Below are 19,071 nucleotides of genomic sequence, written 5' to 3'. Positions count from 1 at the left end.
GGGCCGGGATAGCGTAGTGGGCACGAGTGCGCCTGCTTGGTGCGGGGGCCCGGGGCACCATTAGCCGCGTGGGCAGTGTTGTGGGCAAGGGTGACCCTCGGAAAGGGGCCTGGGAAGCCAGCCTGCCACGTGTGCGTTTCAGGGGAGGTGCCATGGGGGGCACTCCCCGGTGTTAGGGAGCTGGTAGGCTCGGAGGCGGTGTAGTGCCCGGGGGTGCCATAGCTGGGGAATTGGCAGAGGGTCGTGCCTGCCAAAGGGAGCCACGTGTCCCAGCCATGAGACCGTGTGAGGGCACGGAGAGAAAATTGGGGGGCGAGGCCCGAAATTGTGAGGACACCAACACAGGCGACGGGAATCTGGGTTGTTAGAACCAATAGTTTAAGCGAGAGGCGCTTGTTGAAAGCCCCAGGGTAGTTTAACAGTTAAATGGTTAGGGTAGATTAGGAAGTGTACCCCTCCGCACCATCCATCCCCTCGCTCTCGTTGTGGGCCGCTGGACCCACTTTGGGTTAGATCGCTGAAGTCTGGGGAGGCCATTCTGAGGCTTCGTTGGGCCTCGACACAGGACGCTAGCTCTCCCTTGTTCCCCTCCGGGAAGGGAACGTAGGGGTTGGGAGTAGGCTAGGTGACAGGATAGGTTAGCCGAACAAAGACGATAAAGGGGGTTAGGGGACGATTTATAGTGGGGAGTAAAAATAAAAACAAAATAAATAAGTTGGGGCTAAATTGGGGTTTGACAAATTAAGGGAGTGGGTATGTACAGTGACAGGCAAAGGCGATAGGTTGGGAGGGAGACAGGTAGGTAGGTCCGGGCCCGCCTTCCGAGTGGCCAGCACCACCGCACTCCCTCCACCAACCTCCACTGAACGGCAAAGGCTGGCCAGCTTCATCTGTTGGCTGCGTTGCTGCAAGGCAAAGGCCGGCCCACTTCATCGGCAGCTGTTGTTTTGCTGCAAGGCCTGTGCCGGCTGGATCGTCTGCAGCTGCTGTGCTGCAAGGCCTGTGCCGGCCAGTTCATCTGCTGGCTGTTTTTCTTCAAGGCCTGTGCCGGCCAGTTCATCTGCCGGCTGTGTTTGCCTGCAGTGGCCTTCTTCTGCGGGCTGTGTTTGCCTGCTGCCTTTGCCATGCTATGCCCACTGCCCACGTTCACCAGCCCCGTTCAATTTTGCTTTGCCCCCCCCCCCCTGTTCATTTCCATGTGCGCCAGGATCCGCAAGGCAACAGTTTGCAAGCTGCGAGAACTGCCCTGTTGGCAGCTACAACACGGGCCTGCAGTGGCAGCCCGTGCACCGTGTTTGCGTCCATCCATTCACCCATCCATTTGTAGTGTTCATTGCGTGTGCCACTTGAGCTGGTACGGAGACTGCGTTTGTGCAGCCCATGCACCGTTGTGGTTCACTGCGTTCAGTTCAAAAGGGAAGGCCTTGGACTGCGTGTGAGCAGCCAGCCACGTTCCCTGTCACCTGCATTGTTTTGAGCCAGAGACTGCATGCGAGCAGCCTGGCTCCCTGCTAACTGCTTTTCTTTTGCAGAGTTCATTGATCCTGGGCCATGGTTTAGTGTAAAATTTGTAAGTTAAGGTTAAGATGTACTGTAAATATGAGTGCGCCCCCGGCATGTCTGTCCTAGCGCCGGCAATTTTATTTAAGTCGTCCGTGTGAGTGAGTTTGTTCAGGTAGTTACGCAGCCCTCAGGTTATTTATTTAGGGGACACGAATACCATGAATGTCGCACTCAGGGATCCGTAGGTAAAATGTACTAGGGGAAAACTACACATGATGGCACACGAAAATTTGACGACTCGGGACGAGTCTGTAAAAAGGGGAGGGGGTAGTGTTGTGGTTACCAAATTCGCAAACCACCATTCAGGTCCCTTAGGTGAGGTATCTCGGTAAGTGCATGTGTAGTTAGGCCCAAACCCGTTGTCTAGAGGGAATAAATGTCATTTATGCGTGCTGCGACTCTTCAGGATAGCCGTTTTTCTTTTACTATCTTTATTTTGGACCAACCGCCATTATTACCACCGCCAACCGCGTCTCAACAGTCATCACAACATCAACCACCCACCGCGGCGCCGCTTCACCACAGCAGCCACGACCTTTGCCGTCACACCTCGCAACCATCGCATCGCCATCGTTCTTGCGCCGCTTGTGGGTACCGGTATTGGACTCGTGCAGGGCGCGCGCCGAACAGCGTGTACAAAACCACGGACTTTCCGCTCCAAAAACGGATCAAAAACGACTCACGCCCACTTTTGTTCCGTCCAATCGGTGAGCGAGGGGCGATTTGGCCCCGCCTCCAGGGCGTTGGAGGGCGGTCGCTATATGCAAATTCATGGATCAAAAAGCATTCACGCCCACTTTTTCTCGGGCCAATGGGGAGCGAGGTGAAAAGTCGAAGGCAGGGGGTCAAAGGCGAAGCCACGGGGCTTATATAAGCGGCTGCGTTCGTCAGAAAAGGGTCGTCGTGGTGTGCGTTGGAAAGAGTTCGCAGGAGGACGAGTTCGGAGTTGGAGTCGGAGCGAAGAGGACGGAGCTGTGGAGAGGCGGCGGCGGCGAAGGCAGACGAGGGGGTGCTCGCGTCGGTGCCGGGAGCTGCACACCAGGGAGGCCGACGGCGCGACCTGGTCGAGGTGGAGACGCTCGTCGCGGGACCCGAGACAGAGTAAAAATCCTCCTTTCCCCGAGCATCAGCAACCCCCTCCTGTTTCCCCCCGCGCTGAGATAGTGCGACAAAGGGGGCCCCTTTTCCCACCCCCGACCAGACACTGTCCGCGAGGCCCGCGGAGTTGGGGCACCATCGCCACTTCGCGCCTCAACATCAGACGGGTAGGCCCGACCCGGTCTCGGCCCCAGGCCCGCCTCATCCTTGAGGGTGTTCTTTTTCTTTGCTTTGAGTGTGTGTGTTGTCGGCGCCGTCTGTGAAGTAGAATTGTATAAGTGTTGCCGTGTGCTCGGTAGTCGGATAGCTCTGCATTGTGTCTTCGCTTTTACATTTGCTTTTTGTGTAAAATTGCATTGTGTTTCTTCTTCTTTTCTATGTGCTTTTGGTGGAATTGTATATGTGTGCTTTCCGTTCATCGCGAATAAATGTGCTTTATGTTGAACTGTTTTCCCGCTTCGCTTCGTCATTTCTTTCATTGAATCCCCATCTTGCTTCACGTAAAGGGTTGGTCCTGGGCTAAGACGCCCGATAATTAATCGAACCGTCGAGGCTGACGAATAACACCGCTCGGTTATCCCGATAGTACGGAACGGGTCGCTTAAGTGGCCCGTGTCCGAAGTCGACCTGCGGCGAGGTGCGATCGCCCGGTCTACCCTCCGTGTGGGTACTTAGGTAGGTCGAATTTGGCGAGCAACCCTATCCCACGCGGGGGCCGATTGGCTCGATCGCAGTGAGACCGAAAGGTCCACCCGTGACTGGTTCCCGGCGTTAGTCCGAGAGGGTCACGACTGGATTGTCCGTCCGGTGGGCGACGTGCCGCGATTCGAGTTACGTGGCCGTTCGCACGCCGGCGGGCGCGAATCCCTAACAATATATATATGTATATGTATATATATATATATATATATATATATATATATATATATATATATATATATATATATATATATATATATATATATATATATATATATATATAATGCAAAGATGAACTGATTAGATTTCAACATCAAAGGTCATGTCAGGTTAAAATGTGATACTTGAGATCAGCTGAAGGGATTTAAGTGAAACTTGGTGCAGGTGTGCACAATTATGTAATAATGTCAGTGGAGGCATGCTGATTGATGTCGCCGAGTGCCGTTCTGGTTTCTTTTTTTCAAGTTAAATAATTAAAATGAATACGTATATTTCTTCTTCTTTTTTATTTTTATTTTTTCCCACCTTTGGGTTATATCCCTTGGTGTTCCACATTGTCTCATCCACATTCCTCCCCTCAATCCCCCAATGAAATGATGTAGTTTTGACCAATAAGACTGGTCTGGTGTGTATGTGGTGCTGGCATGATGAGCTGAATGGCCTCCTCCTGTGTCTGGTTTCCTTGTGTATCCTTGTGTAACACTGCATGTAGTATCATGTTCTATGAAGTCTCTAGTTCTCTCAAGTTTGAATGAATAAATGGTACTTTTATACATCAATTTCAACAAATGCCTGTCCTTTGTGTCGATGCTTTTGATCATGTTTAGATAGATATCTGGGTAAAATCACAAGATTTGTCATGTATTTGCATTGTTTCAGCAGTTAATACATTGCTATCGAACCTCCTAGGTGGCCTGCTGCACTTCAAAGAAGAGGACAACATTTCGGTGGAATCGGGTCCAGGACATTCCTTCTTTCGCCGCTCTGACTCGATGACATTTCTCGGGTGCATTCCCCCGAATCCATTTGATGTTCCCCTTGCAGAGGGCCTGCCACTGGCTGATCAGCCTCATCTCCTGCAGGTAATTGCTGCATATCACTTAATTTCTTTTTCCACTGTTCATACCATCAAATTGACATGGGTTTTGAGTGATTGAGATGCTTTTATATCGTGGTCATTGATTCTTGTCCTTTCTTCTTTTTCTCTTATGTTTCTCTTCCTCATTTATTTTGCACCATTTTATTTTATTAGTTTTTTTTTTTGTTGTGGGAGTGGAAGTTGCTGTTCTCATGTAAAAAAAAATTAATCATTTCAATATTAATTGCAAGTGTCATAAAGTAATTTGTTTCTCCATTTGGACATACTTTGCATACCCACAGCCTAACGCTCGGAAGGAAGACCTGTTTGGAAGACCTAGCCACGGACTTTTGTCGGGTACCACACAACCAGGCACTCCACCACAAGATAACTCTGATCGGAGCTTCTTGGAGGTCTGTTGGAGATGGGGATGGGGCAGGGGTTGGGTCGGGACCTATATAATCCAAGCCCTTTTAATTACATGTCTGAGGCCAAAAGGTTTGAAAGTGGTTTCTGGAGCAGATTTTGGTGCTGAATCCAAAAATCCATTTCTGAATTGTGGCTTCCTCTGCGTTTTGGGTGGAAAAACGCCGTTTTTAGTTCTGCCCGTAACAAGTCAGAAAATCATTTTTAGGTCATCTCTATCATCTCAGTAGAGATGACCTAATAATAACAGTCCGTCCGTCCGTCCACAATCAAACCGAGTGGAGACAAATAACCAATAGTGGAATGGATAGAGGTCGATGAGACATGCACAATGATATAACTTTCAAGGTCGTCCAAGGTCGAGGTCAAAGTTGCAAAAATCGTCGATTTCAAATCGTATCTCCTCCCTCATTTATCAAGAGAGATCAAATGTTATTAGTGATTCAGATACTATGGACTATTATCTCGATTCTAGAACAACCCGAGCCATTTTTTGGAAATTTGCTCTCGTTCCGATTTTATAGCCCTTCAAACTTCGCTCTGATTCCCCGTATGAGCCGTTCATAAAGTACATACAAAAATAAAAGTATTAAATTAAGAACCGGAACTCTCCGAGACAAATATTACATTTGAAGCTTTTGTCAGATTTAACTAAAACAATGGAACACAAGTTTATATGCGCACTTACTTTCATTTATGACATTACATTGTCTTGAATGTCAATTTGTACTTTTATTCTCATAAATGACATGCTGTGATATTAAAAGAAAAAGCTAAATTACACCGCTAGGAACTGCATCGTCATGACTTGCAAACCGGTTCATAAGGAACTGCTGGCTTTGCAAGCAATTAGCGATGTATGAGGGGGGTGGGTTGGGTGGTCACTAGCCTACATACAGAGGGGAGTGGGTGGGTGGTCACTGGCCTGCATACAGAGGGGGTGGGTGAGTGGTCACTGGCCTGCATACAGAGGGGTGGGTGGGTGGTCACTAGCCTGCATACAGAGGGGGTGGGTGAGTGGTCACGAGCCTGCATACAGAGGGGGGGTGGGTGAGTGGTCACTAGCCTGCATACAGAGGGGGGTGGGTGAGTGGTCACTAGCCTGCATACAGAGGGGGTGGGTGAGTGGTCACTAGCCTGCATACAGAGGGGGGTGGGTGGTTTTGAAACCCGGAAGTAGAGCGTAAGTACTTTATGAACTGCCCCTATTCCAGTCTGGCACAGAGTTACTTTCGACCTCTGGCAGAGATGACAGGCACTCTCGCTTGGGGGTATTTTTATTTACACATTTGCTAACTAACATAAAGCTGCCTATGCAAGTGAGGTATCAAAATGAAGGTATTGACAAGGCCAACAGTCACATGATTAAAAAAAACATAAAACCTAATTTTCCATCGTCACAGGTAAAAATTTGTGAAGAAATGCTGAAATATAGCTTTGGTCTCGAAACCATCGTTCGTAAATCAATATGCATATTTGTTATCATATTGTTACGTTTGAGGGGGGGGGGGGGTATGCATTCAAAGGGTAATTAGGATGTTTAATTAGGTATGCCATGCTGTTCGAGTTTACCAGGATCTCGATGTAATAAGTAGCAATTCAGTGGTGATAAGTTGTCTAGTAAATGTTCATTTCTTCAAGGGGGAAATGATAATTGTCACGTAATTAGATAGGGACACGGGATAGGGTAAGTGTGTCTGCGTAAACCCCTTTTAGTAGTCCCTGGAGGCTGGCCGTGACGTCACAGGACAGGGCTGCGGATGGCTCCGCCCGTGATCACGACGGCGGTGGGCCAATAAAACGGCTCGATTGGAAGTGACGAGGACAGGAGGATAAAAAGGTTCTGTTCGGGGTCGAAAAGAAAGAGGAAGAAGATCGTGACAAAAAGATCATGTTTTTTGGTGTGGAGGCTGTTGCGCGGGAAGCGTACTTGTTGTTGTGCTGATTCGATCATGTTCTTCATCGTGTCTTGGAGCCTTGCTGAGCCTCGTGCCTCACCTTGGTTGGCTCTGGGGTTCTGCTGACTCGAAGTACGGGGTCGAACGGCGGGCGGACCTGCCTCCCTCTCCTGCTCGCAATTTGGCGCCAGAACTGGTTCCCTGGCGGCTGTGAGCGGACTTGGGCCAGGACCAAGAGGTCGACAACACCACGGTTTATCCTGCCCCCCCCTGACGAGAGCAAGGCCAGCTCGTCCGACGCTGATCCAGGGACAGTTGCGTCCACACCACGGTCCAGCCTGACCACCAGAAGTAGCTACGTTTTGTGTGTGTGTGTGTGTGTGTGTGTGTGTGTGTGTGTGTGTGTGTGTGTGTGTGTGTGTGTGTGTGTGTGTGTGTGTGTGTGTGTGTGTGTGTGTGTGTGTGTGTGTGTGTGTGTGTGTGTGTGTGTGTGTGTGTGTACTTGGCGCCTTAGGGGGTTTGAGAATTGTATATTCATTGGAATTGTCTGTGTTTTCCCCACGCCCGATCCCACACCATCCCGTCGAATCGCCCCGGATCCCTCTTCTTGCCGAGTCTTGTTATTTCTGTTAATAATAAAAACAAATAAACATCATCAACTCAGTGAAAAGCGACTCGTACCACCTTCCTCGTCCCGTTTGCGGTAGAGCGATTAGAACCGCCATGTTTGGGTTATAAATAAATAAACCGCCTCCATCGTTTCGGCTCATTCTACGTTGGCGGGACTGTTCAAGTCCCGTGGACGTCACAATATGTAAGGCAGTGTTATCCAAACAGTATGTTGACATCAACATTCATGTAGCCACCTGTAACAACAATTGTCATGAATAAGTCACTGGGATTAAGGTTTGCATCTCTGCACCCCTACCCCATTATTTTAATAACACAGCGTCAGCTACAAATGCACAGTTCATCATATATGATCTCTCACAGAATATGTGGCATAGCATATGTGTGACACAACTGTGGGACTGACCAACTTCGTGTTGTTTTGTTTTATTTTTTTCAGTTTGATGACACGATGGAAACACCAGCAACTACTTTTACCTGTATACTACACACAGGCCAATTGAGCAAAGGTGAGATCAAACCATTCGACAAGAAGGTCCTGAGTGCGAAAGAAGCTCGTTCCTCCACACTCGGTATTAACTCCAAATATGCTTCATTGTGCAACATTCTACCTGAAGACTATACCGAATGTATATGGTATCACAGTTCATGTTGTATAAAATTCTCTGCCACGCAAAAAAAAATTGCACAGAAGATTATGGACCCTGAGCCAGCACCAACAACACAAATGTCAGAACAACTACTGCAGTCGTAATTAGACCATCAAGCAACGATATCTTCTTATGTATTTGCAGGTAACTGTGATACCCCATACATCCGGTATCGTTTTCGGGTAGAATGTTGCACACTGAAGCATATTTGAAGTTAGCACTGATTGTGGAGGAATGAGCTTCTTTCGCACCCAAGACCTTCTTCCATTACTTCTTGTCGAATGGATCGATCTCATCTTTGCTCATTTGGCCTACATGTACAGAGTGGCCACAATGTCTCTATGCATGCAGTTAGAATTAAATTTGAATTTATCTGTGTGCTCCCCTCCATTCTCTGCACAAATTTAAATTTTTCTCCATGTTCTTCTGGACATTTTCTTCCATGTTGAGGGTTGGAGGTCATAAAAGCAGCCCCTGACAGCTGTTTTGAGGTCTTCAACTGTCAAGAATCAGCTATCTTCAGCTATCCTGCAACAAGATGGTGCACCAGCACATTATGCTCTCAAAGTGGAGAATATCTCGATGACTAATTCAGTGGACGATGGATTAGACATGGATCTGAGATAATGTGGCCTCCTCGAGGTCCGGACTTAACAGCATGTGACGACTCGCTTTGGGGCATTGTGAAAGAGGAAATTTCTCATCTCTGCCTAACAACGCTTGAAGACCTCAAAACAGCTGTCAGGGGCTGCTTTTATGACCTCCAACCCTCAACATGGAAGAAGAACATGGAGAAAAATTCATATTTGTGCAGAGAATGGAGGGGAGCACACAGATATTTTCAAACTAAATTCTAACTGCATGCATAGAGACTTTGTGGCCACTGTAGTGTGCAGGTACGAGTCGTTGCTGGTGTCTCCATGAAGTCATGGAACTGAAAAATAAAAGAAAAAAACAGTATTAAGTCACTCGTTCCCACAGTTATTGCATATGTTATGGTACATATTCTGTGAGAGATTGTACATGATGACCTGCACAGTTGTACTTCACTGACACCATATTACTAAACTAGTCGGGCAGGGGTGCACATCTTAATCCCAGGGACCTGTTCATGCCAATCGTTACATGTGGCTCCATTTATGTTAATGTCAACCTATTGATATTATGATAAGTAAACAGAAAGTGATTCATAAACAATGGTGTCCAAACCAAAGCTTTTTTCAGCACTTTTTCACAAATTTTTACCCATGGCAATGAAAAATTAGTTTATACGTCAGCTCGCTGACCGAATAAAACCATTCGATGTCCTCAGGTCCGTCCATCTGTCTGTCTGTCTCTGTCTGTCTGTCTGTCCGTCCGTCTGTCAACAATTTTTATTTTTCTATCTCCTCCGAGACGTCTTGGCCGATTGAGTTATAACTTGACACGATGATAATACTAGTTTCTGTCTATTGATCGTCTGAGCCCTTTTTCACATTTTCACCTCGGGGTCAAGGTTACTGAGTCATCAAGTGCAAAATGACCGATTGGTCGAATGGCCTATAGGGAAGCATCGGACGGCGATGATGCATAATGGGTTTAATTGGGATTATTAAGAAGATTTAATTCGACCAACTAGTTCTCGTTACCTCTGTCGTCTGGCCCTGCTTATTGGGCAACACGAGGTCCGCTGACTTCAACACGGCTTCGCGCGGTTATTTTAAGTTCAATTTAAATTCTGGTTTCACTTTTCATAGTCCCTAAGATTGATTAACACTCGGTTGCATCAAGTTTTATGAAAATTGAATGTTTATATCCTCGTTCTGTGTGGAATGCATTGCAGCGAGGGAAGCTTCCATGACCTTCCATCCGTTTCCATGCCATATAACGAGGCTGTCTTAAGTTCTATTTGATTTCCGTTTTCACTTTTGGGACTTTCTGGTGTAGCTACACGTTTAATGAAGATAATTTTCGTGCAAATCCGCTCAGAAACACACTTTTCATAAAGAAAATATTGTTGCGGGTCGCGCCCGCCTGCGTGCGAACGGCCACGTAACTCGAATCGCGGCACGTCGCCCACCGGACGGACAATTCAGTCGTGACCCTCTCGGAACAACGCCGGGAGCTCGTCATGGGTGGGGGTTTAACCTCACCACGATCGTGCCAATTGCCCACCCGCACAGGATAGGGTTGCTCGCCAAATTCGATCTACCTAAGTACCTGCGCGAATGGTCGACCGGGCGATCGCACCACGCCACAGGCCGACTCCGGACACGAACCGCTTAAGCGGTCCGTTCCGTGCTGCAGTGATAACCGAGCGGTGTTATCGTCGGCCTTGACGGTTCCGATTAATTACCGGGATGTTGAACCGACTATGAACCTCTTATGTGATGCAAGATGGAGGGTCAATAAAAAGGAAAAGAGACGAAGCAGAGCGGGAACAGTTCAACAAGCAAGCATTTTATTCACACACACACAGACAAGCATGTATATACAGCCATACAGTCAAAAATGCACATATAACAGTTAAAACAGTCATGCAACAAAAGCAAATGCAGAGCTGCAACTGTCTACGACTGACACACGGCAACACTTACGCAGTTCTACTTCACAGACGGCGCCAACACACACATTTATACAAAAAGCAAAGGAAGGAAAGGAAAGAAAGAAGTCGTGACTTCCCTTTTATGGCTGGGGAGTTCCTCTCCCGCGACCGTCAGCGTGGTCGCGCCTAGCCCCGACCTCTCTCGCAGCCGGCGAACGCTCTCCGGCACTCCCCGTCCGGACGCGCAGGTCCACCTCATAACGGGCGCTGCTGCGTCTCCCGTCCGTGCCTTCGTGACAAGGCCGCTTGCCAAGCCGCGGGCGCAGGACCTCTTCCCTCGAGAACCAGACTCTCGTACCAACTCGACCAACCCTCGACCAACTGAAGACCAGACCAGACCACCAGCCAAGACGAAAAGAAGAGGAAGAGGCGCTCGAGCGCCCGCCCGTGTCCGTCTTTATAGCGCGGGGCTCCGCCCTTCGCCCCGCCCGTTCTCGTCTCCCCCTTCTTTGGAGAGGGTTCTCGAAAAGGGTGTTCCCTCACGCTCTCCCTCCACCCCGCCCCGTGCGGGGGTCGGGGGAGTCAGTTTTTGGCTCTGGGCCAGAGAATTATTCCCCCAAAATGAGACCCCTCCCTTACATGACCTCTGACCTGCATCGCCCCTCCTCCACTCCAAAGCGCGGGGAAGTCAAACGGGAAAAACAGGCGGGAAACCTGCGCATCCTCGCAGTTCCCTCCTTGGCGCCTTTGCCGTTCAGAAGCGGACGCGGTGGCGAAGATGTGGTAGCATAGATGGTGGAGGTGGCGTGGTTGTAGTGTGGTTGGCGCTGTGATGGGGATGGTGTGGTTGTTGAGATGCTGTTTGTTTGAAATAAAAGAACAGAAAAATGGCTAACTGGAGGATCGCAGCCTGAATGGATCACATAAATTCCCTCTATACAACGGGTTTGGGCTAACTACACATGTACCTATGGAGATATCTCACCTGAGGGCCCTTTATGGTGTAATGCGAATTTCCACAGCCGTAACAATATATTCAATTCAAATAACCGTGAGACGCTGCAATGGACACAACATGCTTTCCGTTCACTGCTTCAACTCGTAACCTGTTCTCCTGAGGGACTGCTTATTCGTAGCATCTGTGAGATTAATGTTTATATTTTAGATGGTTTGGGGGTGTGCTCTACAAGTATCCGAAAGAATTCCGGTGAAAAACACGTTTTAAAATTTTGTTATGGCATTTCATTCGACGGCAAGCTGACTGGTCACGTGACGCTGTGCAGACGTGCAGCGAGTGATTGAGCTTCTCGGTGGCCCGAGGGTCCTTTTAACTTGGGGTCCAGCTCTGTCCTGGATACAGCCATTAAATGCACACATTTAGAATATTTATTTCACGGCCATAAACGTGGGTTTGAAAATTGTATAATGATGTTGGGAATGATTCCTGGAATATGAAGATTTTTGCTTGAGCGGCCTCACGCATTTATTTTAAATTCAATTTGAATTCTGTTTTCACTTTCCGTAGTCGCTAAGGTTGATTAACACTTGATTGCATCAAGTTTTGTATCCAAGCTGACCGTCAAACCTGCTCGGGTGTATTGTTATGTATTACTATCATGTGGCTATGTTGGCCTTGTCATTGCCTTCATTTTGATTCCTCACTTGAAAATGTAGCTTCATGTTTAGTAAATAAAAATGATTTTTAGGTTTTCGGAGAAAATTTGTTCCGGGCATAACTAAAGACAGCTTATTTCACCCAAGATGTAGAGGTTGCGGCAATTAAGAAATGGATTTTCGGATTCGGGACAAAATTGTGGTTCAGAAACCACGCTCAAACCTTTTGGCCTCAGACATGTTATTAAAAGTGCCTTTGCTCTTGGACTATACAGATTTTTGGGAAAGAAGGAGAATTTTGATTCGTAATGATCTTGCATTGGTGAATAGACCTCCTTAGCAAAGTAATACTTAAGGTATTTATGTGTTTAATGCATCCTCATAGGCCACATATATAGTCTTGCAGCCAGTGTTTATATTGTTTCTTTATCATTCCAGGTTTTGCCGACAAACATGTCGTATTCCAGCAATCTTTCAGCAGTATCTGGGCTGAGTGAGCTGCGCACGAGACAATGCTTGGAAACTGTGCCCCCAGCTGAGCGATGGACAGCGACCATGGGGCTCAACATGCCTGAGGTCAAGCCAGGCCCTTCCCTCATGGAGACAGAGGAACCAGCATTGTCATCATTCAGGTGATGATCTTAACATTCAAAATTTAGCTTTTTGTTCTGATTTCCCCTATTCCCCCCCCCCTCCCACCCCATCCCCAACATTTTATTGTCCTTTCACGAGCCAAACTGAGTTGGGTCGTCGTGCTATTTCCTTTCTCTTCTCCTCACCCCCTTCCACAATCCTCTCCAGATCTCATTGCTCCTTCATGGGGACGCGAATCTCTCATGACTTGCTGCTTGGGCGCTGGCGCCTTTCACTCGAGCTCTTTGGGCGAGTCTTCATGGAGGACGTGGGAGCAGAACCTGGCTCGGTGAGGCAGCGCACATCGGTGCTTTCCTCTATCATTCAACAAATGTGCATTGGGTTTTATCATTTTGCTTCAATCTTCTACCTCCCTCACTTTTCTTGCTTTGTTTGATGGTCTTGGTGTACCTTATCTTCTGCTTCCCTGTGTAGATCCTGACCGAGCTCGGAGGGTTTGAAGTGAAGGAGTCAAAGTTTCGTCGCGAGATGGAGAAGCTCCGAAATGCACAATCGCGCGATCTCACATTAGAGGTCGGTGGTAAACCACACTGCTTACTGTGTATCCTTCCATCGCAATTTATTACCTATTAACCCAAATTTTTGAGTACAGTTTTTTGTAATATATTGTTGCGGACTGGAGGTCCGGTGGCGAGAACAACCACAAGGTGGGGGAAGTTACGTTGTCTCCCACCAGACTCCCGGAATTGTAGACCGTCGCTCACGGATAATTCCATGACGCGGAGGGTCGCTTAACCGACCGTGGATGCCAATTAACCACGCAGTTTCGACTACCGGGGAACCACGCCCTCGGTATGCCTTGCCCTAACTGGGTCACGCTACCAACTACGGTAGAGTACCAACTACCAACTCCAGATCGGATGCAGCCGAGCGGAACTGCCAAGGACGTACCGGCTAGAATGAACAGATTATCGGGGATAAAGACCCAGCTAAACTTAGATCGGAACCATGCTGGACCAATGAAAAAAAAAGACAAAAACGAACTGGGAACATTTCTACAATAATTTATTTACACTAGGGTGAGGAAAATCAGGTGGCACATTAAAAAGGTTTATTGGTGTGTTATGCAGGAGACAGAAGAGAGATGTAGTGCGACAATTTTACAGCAACTTACAAAAGAGGACACAGAGCAGACTTGTCGCGAGAATAATACAGGCAAGATTTACAATGATCAAATAACTTTAACAATTTTAATTAATGGACAGGTGCCACACACTCAGACACACATTCAGACAAAATAAACCCAGTTGAATGGCAAAGGACTTTTGCAGCCAGGGAGGGAGGGAGCTGAGGTCGCAGTTCTTTTGGTACCTGAACGTTCCGAGGGAAGGGATGCTCCGTGGCGCAGCACCCGACAGAAGTCGTGCAGTTCGGCCCACAGCCGCACATGTGGAGACCGTGTCTGCAAAGGAGCCCGGGTGGAGAGCGCGGAGTCAAAGGTAGAACGGGGCAGCAGACATGACGCATCGAGAGACCCAGCCAAGGTCGAGTGTACTCGGACCAGCACAACAGACGGGCCGCCGAGGCGAGGCGTGGGCAGGTACTCCGTGATCACGACCTTCCTTCTTCAACCAACAACCAACTCAACCGCCGAACTCAAGACTCCACCACAGAACTCCAAAGAACTCAACCACTCAACTGACGACCTTCCTTCTTTCTTTGCAACCAGCCAACGAACCCACCGAACTCTCTCACTCTACTCTGAGGATGGTGTCGTAATTTATAGATCCCCCTGGGCGGGGAGGGGCCTTGGCGAAGCTTACATCACCGTCCGCCCTGATTGGACAGGGCCTTCATGGGGTCCACCCTTTCTGGGCGGAATTTCGGCCAGGCCGGGAAAGCCTGCCCACTCCATGCGTGTTTGAGGAGGGTGGACGGTGATATAGCCAAGATTTAATTAGAACGTTTGGGGAAGCCGAAAAGGAACTGCGGACATGAAGATTCTGCCTTGAGAAAGGAGCCTCCGGAGACACAGATGGGCGATGGTGCGCTGTGGCCAGCGAACCGAGGGCTGCAAGCGCTATGGTACCGTGGAAAGTAATGGAGGGGATATAAAGATTTATTAATCTAACTTAAATAAACATCGCAACACACCCCCTTTTGCTTTCCCACTACACACAAGGATGGATCTATCTACACATATACTTATGGCATAACTAACTTCGGGACAACTATATGTTTGTATGCACATGGTTCCGAGAACTGTAACAATATCTATACATTTTGAAACTCGTAGCCTTTTTTTAATTTTTCAACTGTCCTTCTCTTGGCCTTCCAAACTGCCTTAGGTGAACCGTGACAGAGATCTACTCATCCAACAGACAATGAGGCAACTAAACAACCACTTTGGCCGGCGCAGCACATCGACACCCATGGCCGTGCATCGGGTCAAGGTCACATTCAAGGATGAGCCGGGTGAAGGCAGTGGGGTCGCTCGCAGTTTCTACACAGCCATTGCACACGCATTGCTATCATGTGACAAGCTTCCCAGCCTGGATGCACTTCAGCCTGCCACGAAGGGGCTACCTTCCAGTACGTGTAGCCTCTTGGAGAGAAAAAAAAATGCCTTGGTGATAATCTCTGAGCTAATTGATCACTGCTCTACTCTCTGGCTCACTCGCAAAACACACCCATTGCACATATTCCTCACAGTAATATATTCACATTTTGTTATTTTGACCCTCATCGCTTGATCTTTCCTTCACTCTCATCATTCATCGAGCTATCTTCCTCCTGCCCAGCCTCCTTTGTGCCCACCATCGCTTTCCCCTCCTGGCTTCCACAATCTCCCTAGCTCTACCCCCTGCACGTGGCTCTGAGTTGACACCGTGCCGATGTGCACCAGGTTTAATGCAGCGGCTGAGAAATCGGGAGCGTGAGCGAGAGCGGGAGCAACGCCGATCTGGGGTCTCAGGGCTGGCTCGAGACGAGAGAGAGATCGGTATCCGTACTCGCATGCAAACTCTCATTGCCTGGATTTTTTGATTGTTTTACTGCAAGTTCTTACCTTTACGGTCTTTTGTCATGGGCAGCTTTACCCTCAATTTTCTCAACCATAGAGAATCAAGGAGACAACTTTCCATCGACGCGCGACCATTTCATAGCTCCTCCGAGGGAAATCCTGGAGATGACCATGAACCTTTGCCTGGCCATCGGCAGGCATTGGGTGAGCGTCTGTACCCACGAGTACAGGCCTTGCAGCCGGTAAGACAATTTTCATCTGAATATTTCTCACCATACATCTCATAAACAATGCAACATAGGATAGATAGATTACACAGTACTCTTGGATATCACAAAGTTGGTAGCCATTTTGTTTAAAAATGCAATATGTAGCTGACAGCATAATCTTCAATACAGTACAGTGGAACCTATTATCTGGAGTGTACCAGATGAACAATATTTCTGGTTCATGGATGCTGCTCTTCATGTTTTTGTTTTTAATGAAAACTTTTTTTTTAATGGATGTCATTTTGTTATGTTGTACCACAATAGCTCCCTAACGCCCCCTCGTTCTGTGTGTTTGGCCTCGTTTTATCAAGCTACGACTGTTCGATGACAAATCCTTTCAATAACTTGCTTTAAAGACTCAATAAAACTTCCAATTTTCTCTGGATATTTTGCATACGAGTCGAGAGGTGGAGAAGTGACCTCTAAAAACACCATCAACAGTCTCCAATAACTCGGACTTGGACAACAAGCAAAAAAATTGTTCGGTTCGATAGTTCGAAAAAAACCCGGCAGTCATCTCACTTTCACATTTTTGGCATTGTATTCCTGTCTGTGCTCGGTTCATTGATCTGGGTTTTCAAGCGAGCATTTTCTGTGTCTGTTACCTCAAGTTAACATTTTAAAGAGCAATTTTGAATGAATAAACTTAGGGTGTTTGGCAGACATGTTTGGCTTTCAGGAGAGCAATTCATGCACGATGCTGTACTGGATTGGCTATGAAACTCGGCCGGGAACAGTTCAGATCAGCTTTGTTAGTTGATAAAGTTTTTAAAATTTAAACAAACCGCTCTAAAAACTCAATAAAACGTCCAATTTTCTAGGTGTGAGTCGAGAGGGGCACAAGCCTCTGCTAGAAATGCCAACAACCTCAAAGTGTAAAATTGGTGCAACATCACGGAAAAAATCCATATACATATATATATATATATATTTTTTTTTTTTTTTTTTATTTTTTTGTGGCCACGGGTACCGAGACACCAGCTTGTCACTCGGGGATTAATCCCCGGTTGTCCTCGATGGAGCCAGACCTGGGGCCACCGCTCACAATTAACGTTGCGGTACGGTGGGTTGTTTTAGAACCACGAACGCCACCCAGTCAACCACGAGTTCCAGTGTCCACCGTCTAATTATTCCGTTTAACTAGAGGCCACGTGGTTAACTGAGCGGGGAGCCCGCCCTTGGCAAAACACCAATGTTATCTGATTAGATTTTAATTAGGGCACCGAGCGTTTTAACCGCTGGTGCGTGCTGACGATTTTTGGTCAAATCTGTGGTAATTACCTCCCAGTCTATCTCGGTTCGGACAATGTTTTTCAATCAAAATCAATCAAAATGCCAAGAAAGAGACAAAGAGCAGATGCTTATCGGGGGTTGACTTGCAGCTAAACACAGACAAGAGTACCCAACGGATCATTCAGGGATGGGGGGGAAGAATCGTCTCTCACCAGAAAGTCGTCCGTGAAGCGAAAACGTCCTGAAATGCGTGCGTGTGTGTCACGTCCGTCGCCAGCACCCAGCTTTGCCGTGCACCCTCTTGCAGGGTAGCCTTGAACGCCAGTCGAAGTCTGGAGGGCACCGAGGTCGTCCGTCGTGGGTTTAGACCCTAGTGGTGTTGGTGACCCACCTGTGCCTCACTTGTTGGCGGCGCTTCTCACACCCACACGCGCACTACAGGCTCGCTTGCCGAAGCACTGGGAAGAACGAATTGTCTCGTCTCGCTTCTCTCACCCTTTGCTTTTTCCTCTTTCGCTTTTCTCTCCTCACGCTTTTTCTCTCCTCACGCTTTTTCTCTCCTCACGCTTTTTCTCTCCTCACGCTTTTTCTCTCCTCACGCTTTTTCTCTCCTCACGCTTTTTCTCTCCTCACGCTTTTTCTCTCCTCACGCTTTTTCTCTCCTCACGCTTTTTCTCTCCTCACGCTTTTTCTCTCTTCACGCTTTTTCTCTCTTCACGCTTTTTCTCTCTTCACGCTTTTTCTCTCTTCACGCCTTTTCTCTCTTCACGCTTTTCTCTCTTCACGCTTTTCTCTCTTCACGCTTTTTCTCTCCACGCTTTTTCTCTCTTCACGCTTTTTCTCTCTTCACGCTTTTTCTCTCTTCACGCTTTTTCTCTCTTCACGCCTTTTCTCTCTTCACGCCTTTTCTCTCTTCACGCCTTTTCTCTCTTCACGCCTTTTCTCTCTTCACGCTTTTCTCTCTTCACGCTTTCTCTCTTCACGCTTTTTCTCTCCACGCTTTTTCTCTCCACGCTTTTTCTCTCTTCACGCTTTTGTCTCCTCACGCTTTTTGTCTCCTCACGCTTTATCTCTCCTCACGCTTTTTCTCTCATGTACTCTCGCTGGTTTTTATATCTCTGGGCCGTCTCCGCGGGGTGCCGTCCACCCCAAGCTCACCCCACCTTACGGTTACCATGACGACCCTTGCGCTCTCAAAAAAGGTGTGCGTCAGAGCTCACAAAAGATTGCCGCTGAGGAAGAATGGGGGCGGGCTTCAGAGCTCGTGAAAGAAATCTGTGTAAACGTGTCTGTCGTAAAGAAAAAAAGCTTCCCATAAGAGAGGGGATCTATTCTTTACCCTTCTCAACGCTTCACATTTAAGATCCCATTAGACATCGGGATGGGGCTAATGTTAACATGCATTTAAGGAAATAACTGTCTGAGGACCTGAATGTGTGGATGCATTCATCAGACCGGATTCTGAAATCCGTAACTATATATATATATATATATATATATATATATATATATATATATATATATACATATATATATATATATATATATACATATATATATATATATATATATATATACATATATATATATATACATATATATATATATATATATATATATATATATATATATATATATATATATATATATATATATATATTATTGCGGATTTGGAAAGCTATCGCACTCAACATTCAGGTCCTTTAGTTCAGTTATATCGGTAAGTACATGTTGCCAGTTAGGGTCCCAACCCTAGTCTAGTGGGTAATTTAA

The 19,071-nt window shown here is 47.3% G+C and overlaps 1 protein-coding gene across 1 annotated transcript in view; it reads left to right on the top strand.

Moving 5' to 3' along the window:
* The window catches only part of UBR5 (ubiquitin protein ligase E3 component n-recognin 5), a 219,616-nt gene that overhangs the window by 178,565 nt on the left and 21,980 nt on the right, over positions 1–19,071 (top strand). The window contains 9 exon segments of the mRNA XM_085846879.1: positions 4,270–4,442; positions 4,741–4,851; positions 12,619–12,812; positions 12,982–13,102; positions 13,249–13,347; positions 15,123–15,366; positions 15,629–15,736; positions 15,739–15,775; positions 15,867–16,038. Coding sequence (XP_085703005.1) covers positions 4,270–4,442; positions 4,741–4,851; positions 12,619–12,812; positions 12,982–13,102; positions 13,249–13,347; positions 15,123–15,366; positions 15,629–15,736; positions 15,739–15,775; positions 15,867–16,038 — 1,259 coding nt within the window.

The sequence above is a fragment of the Eptatretus burgeri genome, chromosome 11 (assembly GCF_056783735.1).
Source record: "Eptatretus burgeri isolate ZD-2024b chromosome 11, Ebu_testis_v1, whole genome shotgun sequence".
Lineage (NCBI taxonomy): Eukaryota > Metazoa > Chordata > Myxini > Myxiniformes > Myxinidae > Eptatretus > Eptatretus burgeri.
Note: the sequence above shows the minus strand (reverse complement) of the source record. Positions and strands in the feature narration are given on the sequence as shown.